Source organism: Leucopleurus acutus, assembly GCF_964270905.1.
Source record: "Leucopleurus acutus genome assembly, chromosome: 5".
Lineage (NCBI taxonomy): Eukaryota > Metazoa > Chordata > Mammalia > Artiodactyla > Delphinidae > Leucopleurus > Leucopleurus acutus.
Genome location: NC_139147.1, coordinates 49,036,281 through 49,055,519, shown reverse-complemented (window position 1 = coordinate 49,055,519; position 19,239 = coordinate 49,036,281). Strand labels below are relative to the sequence as shown.

General features: G+C 36.6%; 1 protein-coding gene across 15 annotated transcripts in view; it reads left to right on the top strand.

Annotated features, from left to right (window-relative positions):
- Window positions 1-19,239, top strand: part of SENP7 (SUMO specific peptidase 7) — a 170,879-nt gene that overhangs the window by 111,873 nt on the left and 39,767 nt on the right. For all 15 annotated transcript variants that reach the window (XM_082839378.1, XM_082839381.1, XM_082839373.1 and 12 more), the window contains one exon: window positions 4,597-4,712. In XM_082839378.1, coding sequence (XP_082695504.1) covers window positions 4,597-4,712 — 116 coding nt within the window. The remainder of the gene's footprint in view (window positions 1-4,596; window positions 4,713-19,239) is intronic.

Genomic DNA, 19,239 nt, shown 5'->3' with positions numbered 1-19,239 from the left:
ATCTATAGTCATCATGCTGTACCTTACATCTCCAGGACTTATTTCTCTTACAACTGGAAACTTGTACCTTTTTACCACCTTCAGTCATTTCATGCCCCTGGCTCTGGCAGCCGCCAATCTGTTGTCTGTATCTAGGTGTGTGTTTGTCTGTTTTTAAATTTAGATTCCACATATAAGTGAGATTGTACAGTATTTGTCTTTGTCCAAGGTTCATTCATGTTGTCACAAATGGCAGGATTTCTTTTTTTATGACTGAATAATATTCCATCGTGTGTGTGTGTGTGTGTGTGTGTGTGTGTGTGTCATTGTCACATTTTCTTTATCCATTCATCTATTGACGGACACTTATGTTGTTTCCATGTCTTGGTTGTTGCAAGTAATGCTGCTGTTAACATGGGGGTGTGTATATCTTTTTGAGAGAGTGCTTTTGTTTCCTAAGGATACATACTAAGAAGTGGAATTGCTGGATCATATATTAGTTCTATTTTTAATTTTTTGAGGAACCTTCATACTGTTTTCCATAGTGGCTGCAGTAATTTACATTCCCACAGCACTCCACATCCTTGCCAACACTTCTTTCTTATCTTTTGATAATAGTCTTTCTCACATGTGTGAGATTATACCTCACTGTGGTTTTGATACACATTTCCCTGATGATTAGTGGATGTTGAGCTCCTTTTCATGTACCTGTTGGTCATTTGTAGTCTTTGGAAAAACCTCTGTTCGGTTTTTCTGCCTATTTTTTAATGAAATTGTTCTACTTTTTTGGTTGAGCTGTATGAATTCTTTATATATTTTGGATATTAACTCCCTTATCAGATACATGATTTACAAATATTTTCTCCTATTCCATGGGTTGCCTTTTTTGTTGTTGTTTTTTTTTTGTGGTACGCGGGCCTCTCACTATTGTGGCCTCTCCCGTTGCGGAGGACGCGCAGGCTCAGCGGCCATGGCTCACGGGCCCAGCCGCTCCGCGGCATGTGGGATCTTCCCGGTCTGGGGCACAAACCTGTGTCCCCTGCATCGGCAGGTGGACTCTCAACCACTGTGCCACCAGGGAAGCCCCATGGGTTGCCTTTTAATTTTATTGAAGGTTTCCTTTGCTGTGCAGCTTTTTGGTCCCACTTTTTAATTTTCTTTTGTTGCCTTTGTTTTGGTGTTTAATCCAAAAAATCATTGCCAAGATCATTGTGAAGGTACTTACTCTCATGTTTTTTTCTAGGAGTTGTATGGTTTCAGGTCATACATTTAAGTGTTTAATCCATTTTGTGTTGATTTTTGTATATGGTATAAGATATTTATACAGTTTCATTCTTTTGCATGTGGCTGTCAAGTTTTCCCAACGTCAGTTATTGAAGAGACTCTCCTTTTCCCATTGTGTATTCTTAGCGCCTTTATCATACAGGAGTTGACCATATATGCATGGATTAATTTCTGGCTCTCTATTCTGTTTCATTCATTTATGTGTCTGTTTTTATGCCAATAGTATATTGTTTTGATTACTGTGGTTTTGTAATGTAGTTTGAAATCATGAAGTGTGATTCCTCTGGCTTTGTTTTTCTTTCTCAAGATTGCTTTGGCTATTTGGGGTCTTTAGTAGTTCCATACAAATTTTAAGACTGTTCTATTTCTGTGAACAAGGCCATTAGAATGTTGATAGGGATTGCTTTGAATCTGTAGGTTGCTTTGGGTAGGATGAACATTTTAACAAAATTAATTTTTCCAATCCATGAGTATAGAATATCTTCCCATTTATTTGTGTCTTCAGTTTCTTTCATCAGTATCTTACAGTTTTCAGTGTACAGGTTCTTCTTCTTCTAGGTTATATTTATTCATAAGTATAATTTTATTCTTTTTGCTATAGTTATAAATGGTATTTTTTCTTAATTTCTCTTTCAGATAGTTCATTGTTAGTGTATAGAAATGCAACTGATTGTAGTGTGTTGACTTTGTATCCTGCAACTTTAGTGAATTCATTTATTCTCACAGTTTTTTGCTGGATTTTCTAGGGTTTTCTTTCTATAAGATCATATCATCTGCAAATAATGACAGTTTTACTTTTTCCTTTCTGATTTGGATGCCTTTTATTTATTTATTTTTTCTTGTCTAATTTGTCTAGCCAGGATTTCCAGTACTGCGTTGAATAAGAGTGGTGAGAGTGGGCACCCTTGTCTTGTTCTTCATCTTAGAGGTGAAGCTTTTAATTTTTACTGTTTAATATGATGTTAGCTGTGGGTTTGTGACATTGGCCTTTATTATGTTGTGGTATGTTCCTTTTATACCCAGGTTTTTGAGGGTTTTATCATGAAACGTTGTTGAATTTTGTCAAATGCTTTTTCTGCATCTTTTGAGGGATCAGATGATTTTATCTTTTATTTTATTAATGTGGTTTATCACATTGATTTTTGGATGTTGTACCATTCTTGCATCTCTGCAATAAGTTGCACTTGCTCATGGTGTTTGATCCTTTTAACGTGTGTTGTGGAATTTGGTTTCCAGTACTTTGATGAGAATTTTCGCATCTCTATGCATTAAGGGTATTTTGGTGTATAGTTTTCTTTTCCTGTAGTGTTCTTAACTGGCTTTGGTATTAGTGTAGTGATGGCCTTGCAAAATGAGTATAGAAGTGTTCCCTCCTCTTAAAATTTTTGGAAGAGTTTGAGAAGGATTGTCATTAATTCTTCTTTAATTGTTTGGTAGAATTACCAGTGAAACCATTTGGTCCTGGGCTTCTCTGTGTTGGGAGGTTTTTGATTACTAATTCAGTCTCCTTGTTATTGATCTGTTCAGATTTTCTTTTTCTTCATGATTCAGTTTGGTAGGTTGTATGTTTCTAGATATTTGTCCATTTCTTCTAGGTTATATGACTTGATGTACAATTGTTTGTAATAGTCACTTATGATATTCATATTTTATTCATATGATATTCATATTTCTGTGCTACCAGTTGTAATGATTTTATTTACAAGTCTTCTCTTTTTTCCTTTAGTCTAGCCAAAAGGTTTTTTGCCCCCAGAAAACCAGCTCTTAGGTTATCCATATTGTTGGCATATAATTACTTATTGTAGTCTCTTGATGATCTGTTTTGATTTGAGTCTTTTTTTTCTTGGTTCGTCTAGCTAAAGGTTTGTCAACTTTATTTTTTGAAAAAACTAGCTCTTAGTTTTGTTTATCTTTTCTGTTGTTTTTCTTATTTTTATTTTATTTACTTCTGCTCTGATCTTTGTTGTTTCTTTCCTTGTGCTTAGTTTGGGCTTCATGTGTTCTTTTTCTAGTTCCAAGAGGTGTAAAATGAGGTTGTTTATTGGAGTTCTTTCTTGTTTTTTAATGTAGGCATTTATTGCTATTAACTTCCCTTGTAGAACATTCCATAGATTTTGACATTTTATGCTCACATTTTCATTTGTTTCAAGATATTTCTTGATCTTCCTTTTGATTTTTTTCTTTGGCCAGTTGGTTTTCAGTAGCATATTGTTTAACCTCCATATACTTGTGAATTTTTCAGCTTTCCTCCTGTTATTGATTTCTCATTTTATACTGTTTGGTTGGGAAAGATATTTTGTAGATTTTAGTCTTCTTAAATTTGCTAAGTCTCGCATTGTGGCCTATCATGTGACTTATCATGGAGAATGTTCTGTGTTTATGTTTTATAAATGCATGTCAGGTCTATTTGGTCAAGTTTACGGTTCAATCCAATGTTTCCTTTTTGATTTTTTTTTTGTGTGTGGTCTGGATGACCTAATGATTACTGAAAGTGGGGTGAGGTATTGAAATCCCCTACTACTATTGTATTATGTTTTCATTAATAGTGATATTATGCTCATCATCCCAAACTTGTTTTTCACACAGTATTATATTTTATGTATTTAACCAGTAGGTTATATTTTAAATTATTTTCTCTGTAGGTAAAATTTGTAACTACACTCCAAACTTTATTTTTTAAAAATTTTTTTTATTTTTATTTTTTTGCGGTACGCAGGCCTCTCACTGTTGTGGCCTCTCCTGCTGCGGAGCACAGGCTCCGGACGCGCAGGCTCAGCGGCCATGGCTCATGGGCCCAGCCGCTGCGCGGCATGTGGGATCTTCCCGGACCGGGGCACGAACCCGTGTTCCCTGCATCGGCAGGCGGACTCCCAACCACTGCGCCACCAGGGAAGCCCCAAACTTTATTTTGTACATAACTTTTGATATGTGAACCATGCTTGAAACATATTAACAATTACCTTTGACTTATGTTTTGATTACACATAAGTGTGATTATCATGTACTTGTGTTCGTGGAATTTTTACTTTTTAGACCTCTTCGATGTATTTAATACTTGTATTATTCTTTGTTCATTTTGCATGTGCACAATTCTGTGTTGTGCTTATCTTGTTTTTTTCCTTCCAAAGAAGCATGGAGAACTTAAAGGTAGAACAGGAATGAGAACTTATTTCTCAAGTCATATTTTAATATTCTTTTTACTGTTCAGATCACATCCTCTGCTATATAGGATGCCATTTGTAACCTGTTATTTTTATCGTGAATATATGTCAGCTGGCTTCTAAATTCATTTGTGTTCAGAAGAATTGAGTATAATATTATTTTGTTTTGCAGGAGTTCACAACCAAGTCAGACAGACAATAATTACGCAAAGCAGGCTGCACACACTAAAGAAAAGCGAAGAGATGATGATAGCATTTCACTTGTAATGTCTGATACTCAACCTAAAGGTTAGTGAACCTCAGAAAACTGTTGCCAATTGAATTTTTGTCTGTTGCATTTTTAATAATATTTTTTAACTAACTTTATACATGAAAGTAAAGAGATTTTTTAGTGACACAAAGAAAATTGCTAAATTTACCATTTGTATACATCTCCTGATTTGTTTACAAAATCCAGAAGTTAAATTTGAATATTATTATTTTCTTTCTTTTTTTTTTGTTGGGGCTGGGCATACAGGTATAAAGTTATAATGTTAGTTTGACTCTTTCTAAATGTCACTCCCATGGATATGTCTAGTAAGTGATATTACTGCTAACTTGATTATTATTATTAGCTTCCCACTGTCTATCCTCCTACTATGAAATACATTCTTTATTCATTAGGATTTCTCTTGACTCTAGGAGGATGCCAATACAAGCCACTATTAGCCCAAATTTAAAGGTAAATACATCCCAGACTTCTGAAAATTCACTGTAGGCCTCCTTGCCTGTCGGGTTAATGAATTGACTTCTTTTCTCCTTTTTGTCTCTTCTTATAAAGATCGTAAAATAATTTATAAAAGCTTTCACCAAAACAAATTTATACATTAGTCAAATGTGAAACTAACATCTTCAAGGGTCTCTTGGATTATTAATAGCTTCAAACTAGTTGAGGTATTTTGTTTTCTGAATGATTTTATAAATTATTCACAAGAAACGGGGTCCTTCACTGACACTGTGTAAAAATTCTTTGTACTTCATTTGGAACACAGCTGTTTTCATATTTTAAATAGTCTTTTTCATAGAGGAGGAAAACCTAAAAGGAAACTAGACTGATATCTTTGATGTATACAAGAAACCAGCTGCAACTCTTATGAGGGCAATCTCTAAAGTATTGTGACTCTGTAGATATAATCTTTGAATTGGTCACTAGGTACTACCTGCATATAATGAAAGACTTTTTTTTTTTTACAAATTGTCCTTTTCTCAGAAATAATTATCTTTAATTACAATATAAAAGTGTAAGTGGGCTTATATTTGTACAAGTGGCCTCAATCAGATACTATCAAGACACTGTTAAACCTTCATTGCTTTCCTGGGTAGAGTAGGAATAGTTAAATAAAAAGCTTTCTAATTTGTGCCCTTCAGTATTCCTTCAAAGTCACAGTGGAATTTTAGACTTACAGCAGGGAAAAAAATGCACGATAAAAGAAACACTTTATAGTTTGTTAGTATCCCTGAAGGGTCTCCTCTTAAGTAAAGTGTTTTTAAGAAAATTAGCTATTGAAACTTTATTGAAACTCACCGTATTTTCATCCTATAGATAATTGTGTCTAATACCAATTGTTTAACGTGAGCCCATAAATTAATGAGAGTTCTGAATTAAATCCCAGGTATACCATTGTCAACTTCCAGTTTTTTTGAGATATAATTGACAGCACTGTATAAGTTTAAGGTGTACAGCGTAATGAATTTAACTTATTTACATCATGAAATGATTATCACAATGAATTTAGTGAACATCCATCTTCTCATATAGATACAGAATTAAATAGAAAAAAAATTTTCCTTGTGATGAGAACTCTTAGGATTTACTCTCCTAACAACTTTCCTATATAACACACAGCAGTGTTAATTGTATTTATCATGTTATACATTACATCCCTAGAACTTATTTATCTTATAACAGGAAGTTTGTATATGTCGACTGCCGTCTTGCAATTCTGCCTCCCCCTGCCTCTGATAACCGCAAATATTATCTCTTTTTCTGAGTTTCTTTGTTTTTGAATTATAATTGACCTACAGCATTATGTTAGTTCCTGTTACATGACATAGTAATTCAACATTTCTATACATTTCAAAATGATCACCACGATAAGTCTAGTTATGATCTGTCACCATACAAAAATATTACACAGTTATTGATATATTCCCCACACTAGATGTAGTTTTCTTTTGTAGTACATTAAGTTTGCCTTGTAGCATTTGCTTTTTTGAATATAATACATTGGAAATATTTAACATCTTATTTTTATAAGAATTTGTTACCTCTTTAATTTTATATGCTAGTAATATTTGCAAGTAAAATTGTATTTGTTATCAGGTAGAGTCTTGTTTTTACAATGTCTAGCTCTACCTAATAAATTTATCCCTGTTTCCAATGTGATAGTCTTGGCTGATGTGCAATTAGTAAACTGTTAGAAGGAAAACTCCTGTATAATAGGGTTTTTTTCAAGCCCTATTTCTTTCATCAGTTTTTTTTTAACTTTCAGCTTTATATATTTATTATAGTTGATTAACAATGTTGTGTTAGTTTCAGGTATGCAACAAAGTGATACAGTTATACGTATACATGTATCTATTATTTTTCAAATTCTTTTCCCAATTAGGTTGTTACAGAATATTGAGGAGAGTTCCCTGTGCTGTACAGTAGGTCCTTGTTGGTTATCCACTTTAAATACAGCAGTGTGTACATGTCAGTCCCACACTCCCTAACTGTCCCCCGACCCACACCCTTCCCCCGGTAACCATAAGTTTGTTCTCTAAGTCTGTGAGTCTGTTTCTGTTCTGTAAATAAGTTCATTTGTAACTATTTTTTTTTTTAGATTCTGCATATAAGCGATATCATACCATATTTCTCTTTCTCTGTCTGACTTACTGCACTCAGTATGACAGTCTCTGGGTCCATCCATGTTGCTGTGAATGGCAATTACTTCATTCTTTTTAATGGCTGAGTAGTATTCCATTGCATACATGTACCACATCTTCTTTATCCTTTCTTCTGTCGATGGACATTTAGGTTGTTTCCGTGTCTTGGCTATTGTAAACAGCGCTGTAATGAATATTGGGGTACATATATCCTTTTGGACCATGTTTTACTCTGGGTATATGCCCAGGAGTGGGATTGCAGGACTATATGGTAGCTCTGTTTTTGGCTTCTTAGGGAATTTCCATACTGTCGCCATAGTGGCTGCACCAATTTACATTCACACCAATAGTGTAGGAGGGTTCCCTTCTCTCCACACCCTCTCCAGCATTTATTGTTTGTGGATTTTTTCATGATTGCCATTCTGACTGGTGTGAGATGACATCTCATTGTACTTTTAATTTGCATTTCTCTAATAATTATCAATGTTGAACATCTTTTCATGTGGCTCTTGCCTGTCTGTATGTCTTCTTTGGAGAAATGTCTATTTAGGTTTTCTGCCCATTTTTGATTGGGTTGTTTGTTTTGATGATATTAAGCCACATGAGCTGTTTGTAAATTTTGGAGTCTAATCTCTTGTCGGTCACATCATGTGCAAATATTTTCTCCCATTCTGAGGGTTGTCTTTTCGTCTTGTTTTTGGTTTCCTTTGCTGTGCAAAAACTTTTGAGTTTGATTAGGTCTCATTTGTTTATTTTTGTTTTTATTTCCATTACTCTGCTGTGATTTATGTCTGAGAGTGTTCATCCTTTGTTTTCCTCTAAGAGTTTTTATAGTGTCCAGTCTCACATTTAGGTCTTTAATCCATTTTGAGTTTTTTTTTGTGTGTATGGTGTTAAAGAATATTCTAATTTAATTTTTTTAACATGTAGCTGTCCAGTTTTCCCAGCACCATTTATTGAAGAGACTGTGTTTCCTCCATTATGTAGTCTTGCCTCCTTTGTCATGGATTAATTGACCATAGGTGCATGGGTTTATTTCTGGGCTTTCTGTCCTATTCCATTGATCTGTATTTCTATTTTTGTGCTAGTACCATACTGTTTTGATGACTATAGCTTTGTAGTATAGTCTGAGGTCAGGGAGCCTGATTCCTCCAGCTCCACTTTTCTTTCTCAAGATTGCTTTGGCTATTCTTGGTCTTTTGTGTCTCCATACAAATTTTAAGATTTTTTTGTTCTAGTTATGTGAAAAATGCCATTGGTAATTTGATAGGGATTGCATTGAATCTATAGATTGCCTTAGTTAGTATAATCATTTTGACAATATTGATTCTTCCAGTCCAGGGACATGGTATATCTTTCCATCTGTTCATGTTGTCTTTGATTTCTTTCATCAGTGTCTTATAGTTTTTGGAGTACAGGTCTTTTGTCTTCTTAGGTAGGTTTGTTCCTAGGTGTTTTATTCTTTTTGATGTGATGGTAAATGGGATTGTTTCTTGAATTTCTCTTTCTGATCTTTCGTTGTTAGTGTATAGAAATGTAACAGATTTTTGTGTATTAATTTTGTAACCTGCAACTTTATCAAATTCATTGATGAGCTCTAGTAGTTTTCTGGTAGTGTCGTTAGGATTTTCTATGTATAGTATCATGTCATCTGCAAACTGAAAATCTAACTTCTTTTCCAATTTGGATTCCTCTTATTTCTTTTTCTTCTCTGATTGCTGTAGCTAGAACTTTGAAAACTATGTTGAAAGTGGCAAGAGTGGACATCCTTGTCTTGTTCCTGATCTTTGAGGAAATGCTTTTATTTTTTCACTGTTGAGTATGATGTTAGCTGTAGGTTTGTCATATATGGCCTTTATTATGCTGAGGTATGTTCCCTCTATGCCCACTTTTTTATCATAAATGGGTGCTGAATTTTGTCAAAAGCTTTTTCTCCATCTATTGAGATGATCATATGATTTTTTTTCTTCAATTTGTTGATGTGGTGTGTCATATTGACTGATTTGCAGGAATTGAAAAATCCTTCCATCCCTGGGATAAATCCCACTTGATCATGGTGTATGATCCTTTTAATGTGTTGTTGGATTTGGATTGCTAGTATTCTGTTGAGGATTTTTGCATCTATATTCATCAGTGATGTTGGCCTGTAATTTTCTTTTTTTTTTTTTGTAGTATCTTTGTCTAGTTTTGGTAACATAATGAATTTGGGAGTTTTCCTTCCTCTGCAATTTTTTGGAACAATTTCAGAAGGATAGCTGTTAGCTCTTCTCTAAATGTTGAATAGAATTCACCTGTGAAGCCATCTGGTCCTGAACTTTTGTTTGTTGGGGGTTTTAAAATCACAGTTTGAATTTCATTACTTGTGATTGGTCTGTTCATAATTTCTATTTCTTCCTGGTTCTGTCTTGGGAGAGTGTACCTTTCTAAGAATTTGTCCATTTCTTCCAGGTTGTCCATTTTATTGCCCTATAGATGCTATCTTATGATCCTTTGTATTTCTGTAGTGTCAGTTGTAACTTCTCCTTTTTCATTTCTAATTTTATTGGTTTGAATCCTCCTTTTTTTCTTGATGAGTCTGGCTAAAGGTTTATTAATTTTGTTTATCTTCTCAAAGAACCAGCTTTTAGTTTCATTGATCTTTGCTATTGTTTTCTTTGTCTCTGTTTCATTTATTTCTGCTCTGGTCTTTATGATTTCTTTCCTTCTACTAGCTTTAGGTTTTGCTTGTTCTTCTTTCTCCAGTTGCTTTAGGTGTAAGGTTAGGTTGTTCATTTGAGATTTTTCTTGTTTCCTGAGGTAAACTTGTATTGCTATAAACTTCCTTCTTAGCACTGCTTTTGCTGCATCCCATAGGTTTTGGATCATTGTGCTTTGTTTTCATTTGTCTCTAGGTATTTTTTGATTTCGTCAGTGATCCATTGGTTGTTTAGTAGCATATTGTTTAGCCTCTATGTGTTTGTGTTTTTGACAGTTTTTTTCTTTTTTCTTCTTTTTTAATTAATTAATTTATTTTTGGCTGTGTTGGGTTTTCGTTGCTGCACGCAGGCTTTCTCTAGTTGTGGCAAGCGGGGGCTACTCTTCATTGTGGTGTGTGGGCTTCTCTTTGCAGTGGCTTCTCTTGTTGTGGAGCACAGGCTTTATGTGCATGGGCTTTAGTAGTTGTTGCACCCAGGCTCAGTAGTTGTGGCTCGTGGGCTCTAGAGTGCAGGCTCAGTAGTTGTGGCATGTGGGCTTAGTTGCTCCGCAGCATGTGGAATCTTCCTGGACCAGGGCTGGAACCCATGTCCCTTGCATTGGCATGCGGGTTCTTATCCACGGCACCACCAGGGAATTCCCTACAGTTTTTGTCTTGTAATTTACTTCTGATCTCATAGCGTTGTGGTCAGAAAAGATGCTTGATATGATTTCAATTTTCTTAAATTTACCAAGGCTCTCTGTGGCCCAGCATGTGGTCAGTCCTGGAGAACATTCCATGTGCACATGAGAAGAATGTGTATTCTGTTGCTTTTGGATAGAATGCTTTATAAATATCAGTTAAGTCCGTCTGGTCTAATGTGTCATTTAAGGCCTGTATTTCCTTATTGATTTTCTGTCTGGATGATGTGTCCATTGATGAAAGTGGAGTGTTAAAGTCCTCAGTATTATTGTGTTACTGTCATTTTCCCTTTCATGGCTGTTAGCATTTGCCTTACATTTTGAGGTGCTCCTATGTTGGGTGCATATATATTTACAATTGTTATATCTTCTTCTTGGGTTGATCCCTTGATCATTATGTAGTGTCCTTCTTTGTCTCTTATAATAGTCTTTATTTATTATTTATTTATTTATTTATTTGCGGTACACGGGCCTTCCACTGTTGTGGCCTCTCCCGTTGTGGAGCACAGGCTCCAGATGCGCAGGCTCAGTGGCCATGGCTCATGGGCCCAGCCACTCCACAGCATGTGGGATCCTCCCGGACCGGGGCACGAACCTGTGTCCCCTGCATCCAGGCAGACTCTTAACCACTGCGCCACCAGGGAAGCCCCTAACAGTCTTTATTTTAAAGTCTACTTTGTCTAGTATTAGTATTGCTACTGCAGCTTTCTTTTGATCTCCATTTGCATCAAATACCTTTTTCCATCCTCTCACTTTCAGTCTGTATGTGTCCCTAGGTCTGAAGTGGGTCTCTTGCAGACAGCATATGTATGGGTCTTGCTTTTGTATCCATTCAGCCAGTCTTTATGTCTTTTGATTGGAGCATTTAATCCATTTACATTTGAGGTAATTATCGATATGTAAGTTCCTATTGCCATTTTCTTAATTGTTTTGGGTTTGTTTTTGTAGGTCTTTTTTCTTCCCTTCCTCTCTTATTCTTTTTTCCTCTGGTTGGATGACCATCTTTAGTGTTGTGGTTGGGTTGCTTTTTCTTTTTCTTTGTGTGTGTGTGTGAGTGTATCTATTGTAGTTTTTGGGTTTGTTATTCCCATGAGGTTTTGATATAGTAGTCTATATATGTACAAGGTTGTTTTAAATTGCTGGTCCCTTTCCTGCCTAGATAAGTTTCTTTAGCATTTGTTGCAAAGCTGGTCTGGTGGTGCTGAACTGTTTTAGCTTTTGCTTGTCTGTGAAGCTTTTGAATGAGAGTCTTGCTGGGTAGAATATTCTTAGTTGAAGGTTCTTCCCTTTCATCACTTTTAATATATCGTGCCACTCCCTTCTGGCCTGTAGAGTTTCAGCTGAAAAGTCAGCTGATAACCTTATGGGAGTTCCCTTGTATGTTACTTCTCATTTTTCCCTTGTCACTTTTAATATTTTTTTCTGTATCTTTAATTCTTTTCAGTTTGATTACTATGTGTCTCAGTGTATTTCTTCTTGGTTTATCCTGCCTGGGACTCTCTGCTCTTCCTGGACTTGGGTGAATGTTTCCTTTCCCATGTTAGGGAATTTTTCAGCAATTATCTCTTCAAATTATTTCTCAGGTCCTTTCTGTCTCTCTTCTCCTTCTGGGAACCCTATAATGTGAATGTTGGTGTGTTTAATGTTGTCCCAGAGGTCTCTTAGACTGTCATTTATTTTCATTCTTTTTTCTTTATTCTGTTCTGCGGCAGTGATTTCCACCATTTTGTCTTCCAGGTCACTTATTTGTTCTTCTGTTATCTCCTCAGTTATTCTGCTATTGATTCCTTTTAGTGTATTTTTCATTTCAGTTATTGTATTGTTCACCTCTGTTGTTTGTTCTTTAGTTCTTCTATGTCTTTGTTAAACATTTCTTGCATCTTCTCCATCCTTGCCTCCATTCTTTTTCCTTGATGCTGCATCTTCTTCAGTATCATTATTCTGAATTCTTTTTCTGAAAGGTTTTTTATCTCCACTTCAGTTGTTTTTCTGGGGTTTTATCTTGTTCCTTCATCTGGGAAATATACTTTTGCCATTTCATTTTGTCTAATTTTCTTTCTTTATTTTTCTTAAAAATAAATTTATTTATTTATGTATTTATGTATTTATTTATTCATGGCTGCATTCATTCTTTGTTGCTGCCCACAGGCTTTTTCTAGTTGGGGCGAAGGGGGGCTACTCTTCGTTGTGGTACATGGGCTTCCCATTGCGGTGGCTTCTCTTGTTGCGGAGCATGGGCTCTAGCTATATGGGTTTCAGTAGTTTTGGCATACGGGCTCAGTAGTTGTGGCTCATGGGCTCGAAGTGTAGGCTCAATAGTTGTGGCACACGGGTTTAGTTGCTTCGTGGCATGTGGGATCTTCCCAGACCAGGGCTCGAACCCGTTCCCCTGCATTGGCAGGTGGATTCTTAACCACTGCGCCACCAGGGAAGTCCTTATTTTGTCTAATTTTCTGTGATTGTAGATTTCGTTTGGCAGGCTGCAGGATTGTAGTTCTTCTTGCTTCTGCTGTCTGCCCTCTGGTGGGGGAGGCGATTTAAGAGGGTTTGACAAGCTTCCTGATGGGAGGGACTGGTGGTGGGTGGAGGTGGGACTCATCCTTCTGGTGGGCAGGGTTGTGCTCAGTAAAACTTTTTGCTTTTTTTTTTACATCTTTATTGGAGTATAATTGCTTTACAGTGGTGTGTTAGTTTCTGCTTTATAACAAAGTGAATCAGTTATACATATACATATGTTCCCATATCTCTTCCCTCTTGCGTCTCCCTCCCTCCCACCCTCCCTATATCACCCCTCTAGGTGGTCACAAAGCACCGAGCTGATCTCCCTGTGCTATACGGCTGCTTCCCACTAGCTATCTATTTTACATTTGGTACTGTATATATGTCTATGCCACTCTGTCACTTTATCACAGCTTACCCTTCCCCCTCCCCATATCCTCAAGTCCGTTCTCTAGTAGGTCGGTGTCTTTATTCCCCTAGGTTCTTCATGACATTTTTTTTTCCCTTAGATTCCATGTATATGTGTTAGCATACGGTATTTGTCTTTCTCTTTCTGACTTACTTCACTCTGTATGACAAACTCTAGGTCCATCCACCTCACTACAAATAACTCAATTTCGTTTCTTTTTATGGCTGAGTATATTCCATTGTATATATGTGCCACATCTTCTTTATACATTCATCTGATGATGGACACTGAGGTTGCTTCCATCTCCTGGCTATTGTAAACACACCTGCAATGAACATTTTGGTACATGACTCTTTTTGAATTATGGTTTTCTCAGGCTATATGCCCAGTAGTGGGATTGCTGGGTCATATGTAGTTCTATCTGTAGTTTTTTAAGGAACCTCCATACTGTTCTCCATAGTGGCTGTACCAATTCACATTCCCACCAGCAGTGCAAGAGTGTTCCCTTTTCTCCACACCCTCTCCAGCATTTATTGTTTCTAGATTTTTTGATGATGGCCATTCTGACTGGTGTGCGATGATATCTCATTGTACTTTTGATTTGCATTTCTCTAATGATTAATGATGTTGAGCATTCTTTCATGTGTTTGTTGGAGAACTGTATATCTTCTTTGGAGAAATGTCTATTTAGGTCTTCTGCCCATTTCTGGATTGGGTTGTTTGTTTTTTTGTTATTGAGCTGCATAAGCTGCTTGTAAATTTTGGAGATTAATCCTTTGTCAGTTGCTTCATTTGCAAATATTTTCTCCCATTCTGAGGGTTGTCTTTTGGTCTTGTTTATGGTTTCCTTTGCTGTGCAAAAGCTTTTGAGTTTGATTAGGTCCCATTTGTTTATTTTTGTTTTTATTTCCATTTCTCTAGGAGGTGGGTCAAGAAGGATCTTGCTGTGATTTATGTCATAGAGTGTTCTGCCTATGTTTTCCTCTAAGAGTTTGATAGTTTCTGGCCTTACATTTAGGTCTTCAATCCATTTTGAGCTTATTTTTGTGTATGGTATTAGGGAGTGATCTAATCTCATACTTTTACATGTACCTGTCCAGTTTCCCCAGCAGCACTTATTGAAGAGGATGTCCTTTCTCCACTGTACATTCCTGCCTCCTTTATCAAAGATAAGGTGACCATATGTGCGTGGGTTTATCTCTGGGCTTTCTATCCTGGTCCCTTGATCTATATTTCTGTTTTTGTGCTAGTACCATACTGTCTTGATTACTGTAGCTTTGTAGTGTAGTCTGAAGTCAAGGAGCCTGATTCCTCCAGCTCCGTTTCTCATTCTCAAGATTGCTTTGGCTATTTCGAGTCTTTTGTGTTTCCATACAACTTGTGAAATTTTTTGTTCTAGTTCTGTGAAAAATGCCAGTGGTAGTTTGATAGGGATTGCATTGAATCTGTAAATTGCTTTGGGTAGTAGAGTCATTTTCACAATGTTGATTCTTCCAATCCAAGAACATGGTATATCTCTCCATCTATTTGTATCATCTTTAATTTCTTTCATCAGTGTCTTATAATTTTCTGCATACAGGTCTTTTGTCTCCTTCAGTAGGTTTATTCCCAGAAATTTTATTATTTTTCTTGCAGTGGTAAATGGGATCGTTTTCTTAATTTCACTTTCAGGTTTTTCATCATTAGTGTATAGGAACGCCAGAGATTTCTGTGCATTAATTTTGTATCCTGCTACTTTACCAAATTCATTGATTACCTCTAGTAGTTTTCTGGTGGCATCTTTAGGATTCTCTATGTATAGTATCATGTCATCTGCCAACAGTGACAGCTTTACTTCTTCTTTCCTGATTTGGATTCCTTTTATTTCCTTTTCTTCTCTGACTGCTGTGGCTTATACATCCAAAACTATGTTGAATAAGAGTGGTGAGAGTGGGCAACCTTGTCTTGTTCCTGATCTTAGTGGAAATGGTTTCAGTTTTTCACCATTGAGGATGATGTTGGCTGTGGGTTTGTCATATATGGCCTTTATTATGTTGAGGAAAGTTCCTTCTATGCCTACTTTCTGGATGGTTTTTATCATAAATGGGTGTTGAATTTTGTCGAAAGCTTTCTCTGCATCTGTTGAGATGATCATATGGTTTTTCTCCTTCAGTTTGTTAATATGGTGTATCATGTTGATTGATTTGCGTATATTGAAGAATCCTTGCATTCCTGGGAATATCATGGTGTATGATCCTTTTAATGTGCTGTTGGATTCTGTTTGCTAGTATTTTGTTGAGGATTTTTGCATCTATGTTCATCAGTGATATTGGCCTGTAGTTTTCTTTCCTTGTGACATCCTTGTCTGGTTTTGGTATCAGGGTGATGGTGGCCTCGTAGAATGAGTTTGGGAGTGTTTTTCCCTATGCTATATTTTGGAAGAGTTTGAGAAGGATAGGTGTTAGCTCTTGTCTAAATGTTTGATACAATTCGCCCGTGAAGCCATCTGGTCCTGGGCTATTGTTTGTTGGAAGATTTTTAATCACTGTTTCAATTTCAGTGCTTGTGATTGGTCTGTTCATATTTTCTATTTCTTTCTGATTCAGTCTTGGCAGGTTGTGCATTTCTAAGAATTTGTTCATTTCTTCCAGGTTGTCCATTTTATTGGTATAGAGTTGCTTGTAGTAATCTCTCATGATCCTTTGTATTTCTGCAGTGTCAGTTGTTACTTCTCCTTTTTCATTTCTAATTCTATTGATTTGAGTCTTCTCCCTTTTTATCTTGATGAGTCTGGCTAATGGTTTATCAATTTTGTTTATCTTCTCAAAGAACCAGCTTTTAGTTTTATTGATCTTTGCTATCGTTTCCTTCATTTCTTTTTAATTTATTTCTGATCTGGTCTTTATGATTTCTTTCCTTCTGCTAACTTTGGGGGTTTTTTTCTTCTTCTTTCTCTCATTGCTTTAGGTGCAAGGTGAGGTTGTTTATTCGAGATGTTTCCTGTTTCTTAAGGTAGGATTGTATTGCTATAACCTTCCCTCTTAGAACTGCTTTTGCTGCCTCACATAGGTTTTGGTTCGTTTTGTCTCCATTGTCATTTGTTTCTAGGTTTTTTTTGATTTCCTCTTTGATTTCTTCAGTGATCACTTTGTCATTAAGTAGTGTATTGTTTAGCCTCTGTGTGTTTGTATTTTTTACAGATCTTTTCCTCTAATTGATCACGTCTTATCGTGTTGTGGTCGGAAAAGATACTTGATACATTTCAGTTTTCTTAAATTTACCAAGGCTTGATTTGTGACCCAAGTTATGATTTATCCTGGAGAATGTTCCATGAGCACTTGAGAAAAATATGTATTCTGTTGTTTTTGGATGGAATATCCTATAAATATCAATTAATTCCATGTTGTTTAATGTATCATTTAAAGCTTGTGTTTCCTTATTTTATTTCATTTTGGATGATCCATCCATTGGTGAAAGTGGGGTGTTAAAGTCCTCTACTATGAATGTGTTACTGTCGATTTCCCCTTTTATGGCTGTTGGTATTTGCCTTATGTATTGTGGTGCTACTATGTTGGGTGTATAAATATTTACAATTGGTATATCTTCTTCTTGGATCGATCCCTTGATCATTATGTAGTGTCCTTCTTTGTCTCTTGTAATAGTCTTTATTTTAAAGTCGATTTTGTCTGATATGAGAATTGCTACTCCAGCTGTCTGTTGATTTCCATTTGCATGGAATATCTTTTTCCATCCCCTCACTTTCAGTCTGTATGTATCCCTAGGTCTGAATGGGTCTCTTGTAGACAGCATATATATGGGTCTTGTTTTTGTATCCATTCAGCCAGTCTGTGTGTTTTGGTGGGAGCATTTAATCCATTTACATTTAAGGTAATTATCGATATGTATGTTCCTATTCCCATTTTCTTAATTGTTTTGGGTTTGCTGTTGTAGGTCTTTTCCTTCTCTTGTGTTCCTTGCCTAGAGAAGTTCCTTTAGCATTTGTTGTAAAGCTGGTTTGGTGGTGCTGAACTCTCTCAGCTTTTGCTTGTCTGTAAAGGTTTTAATTTCTCCATCAAAACTGAATGAGATCCTTGCTGGGTAGAGTAATCTTGGTTGTAGGTTTTTCTCCTTCATCACTTTAAATATATCCTGCCACTCCCTTCTGGCTTGCAGAGTTTCTGCTGAGAGATCAGCTGTTAACCTTATGGGGATTCCCTTGTGTGTTATTTGTTATTTTTCCCTTGCTGCTTTTAATGTTTTTTCTTTTATTTAATTTTTGACAGTTTGATTAATATATGTCTTGGCGTGTTTCTCCTTGGATGTATCCTGTATGGGACTCTCTGTGCTTCTTGGAGTTGATTAACTATTTCCTTTCCCATATTAGGGAAGTTTTTAACTATAATCTCTTAAAATATTTTCTCAGTCCCTTTCTTTTTCTCTTCTTCTTCTGGGACCCCTATAATTCAAATGTTGGTGCATTTAATGTTGTCCCAGAGGTCTCTGAGCCTGTCCTCAGTTCTTTTCATTCTTTTTTCTTTATTCTGCTCTGCAGTAGTTATTTCCACTATTTTGTCTTCCAGGTCACTTATCCATTCTTCTGTCTCAGTTATTCTGCTATTGATCCCTTCTAGAGTATTTTTAATTTCATTTATTGTGTTGTTCATCATTGCTTGTTTCATCTTTAGTTCTTCTAGGTCCTTGTTAAATGTTTCTTGTATTTTCTGTATTCTATTTCCAAGATTTTGGATCATCTTTACTATCATCATTCTGAATTATTTTTCAGGTAGACTGCTTATTTCCTCTTCATTTGTTATGTCTGGTGGGTTTTTATCTTGCTCCTTCATCTGCTGTGTGTTTTTCTGTCTTCTCCTTTTGCTTATCTTACTGTGTTTGGGGTCTCCTTTTTGCAGCCTGCAGGTTCGTAGTTCCCGTTGTTTTTGGTGTCTGTCCCCAGTGGCTACAGTTGGTTCAGTGGGTTGTGTAGGCTTCCTGGTGGAGGGGACTAGTGCCTGTGTTCTGGTGGATGAGGCTGGATCTTGTCTTTCTGGTGGGCAGGTCTACGTTTTGTGGTGTGTTTTGGGGTGTCTGTGGACTTATTATAATTTAGGCAGCCTCTCTGCTAGTGGGTGGGGTTGTGTTCCTGTCTTGGTAGTTATTTGGCATAGGGTGTCCAGCACTGTAGCTTTCTGGTCGTTGAGTGCAGCTGGGTGTTGGTGTTGAGATGGAGATCTCTGGGAGATTTTCGCTGTTTGATATTACATGGAGCTGGAAGGTCTCTTGTGGACCAGTGTCCTGAAGTTCGGTCTCCCACCTCAGAGGGACAGCACTGCGTCCTGGCTGCAGCACCAAGAGCCTTTCATCCACACGGTCACGAAAAGAGGAAAAGGGGAAAAAATAATAAATCGTGCTCTCAAAGTCCACCTCCTCAATTCGGGATGATTCATTTTCTATTTATGTATTCCACAGATGCAGGGTACATCAAATTGATTGTGGAGATTTAATCCACTGCTGCTAAGGCTGCTGCGAGACATTTCCCTTTCTCTTCTTTGTTTGCATAGCTCCCGGGCTCAACTTTGGATTTGGCCCCCCTCTGCGTGTACGTAGCCGGAGGGCGTCTGTTTTTCACTCAGACAGGATGTGGTTAAC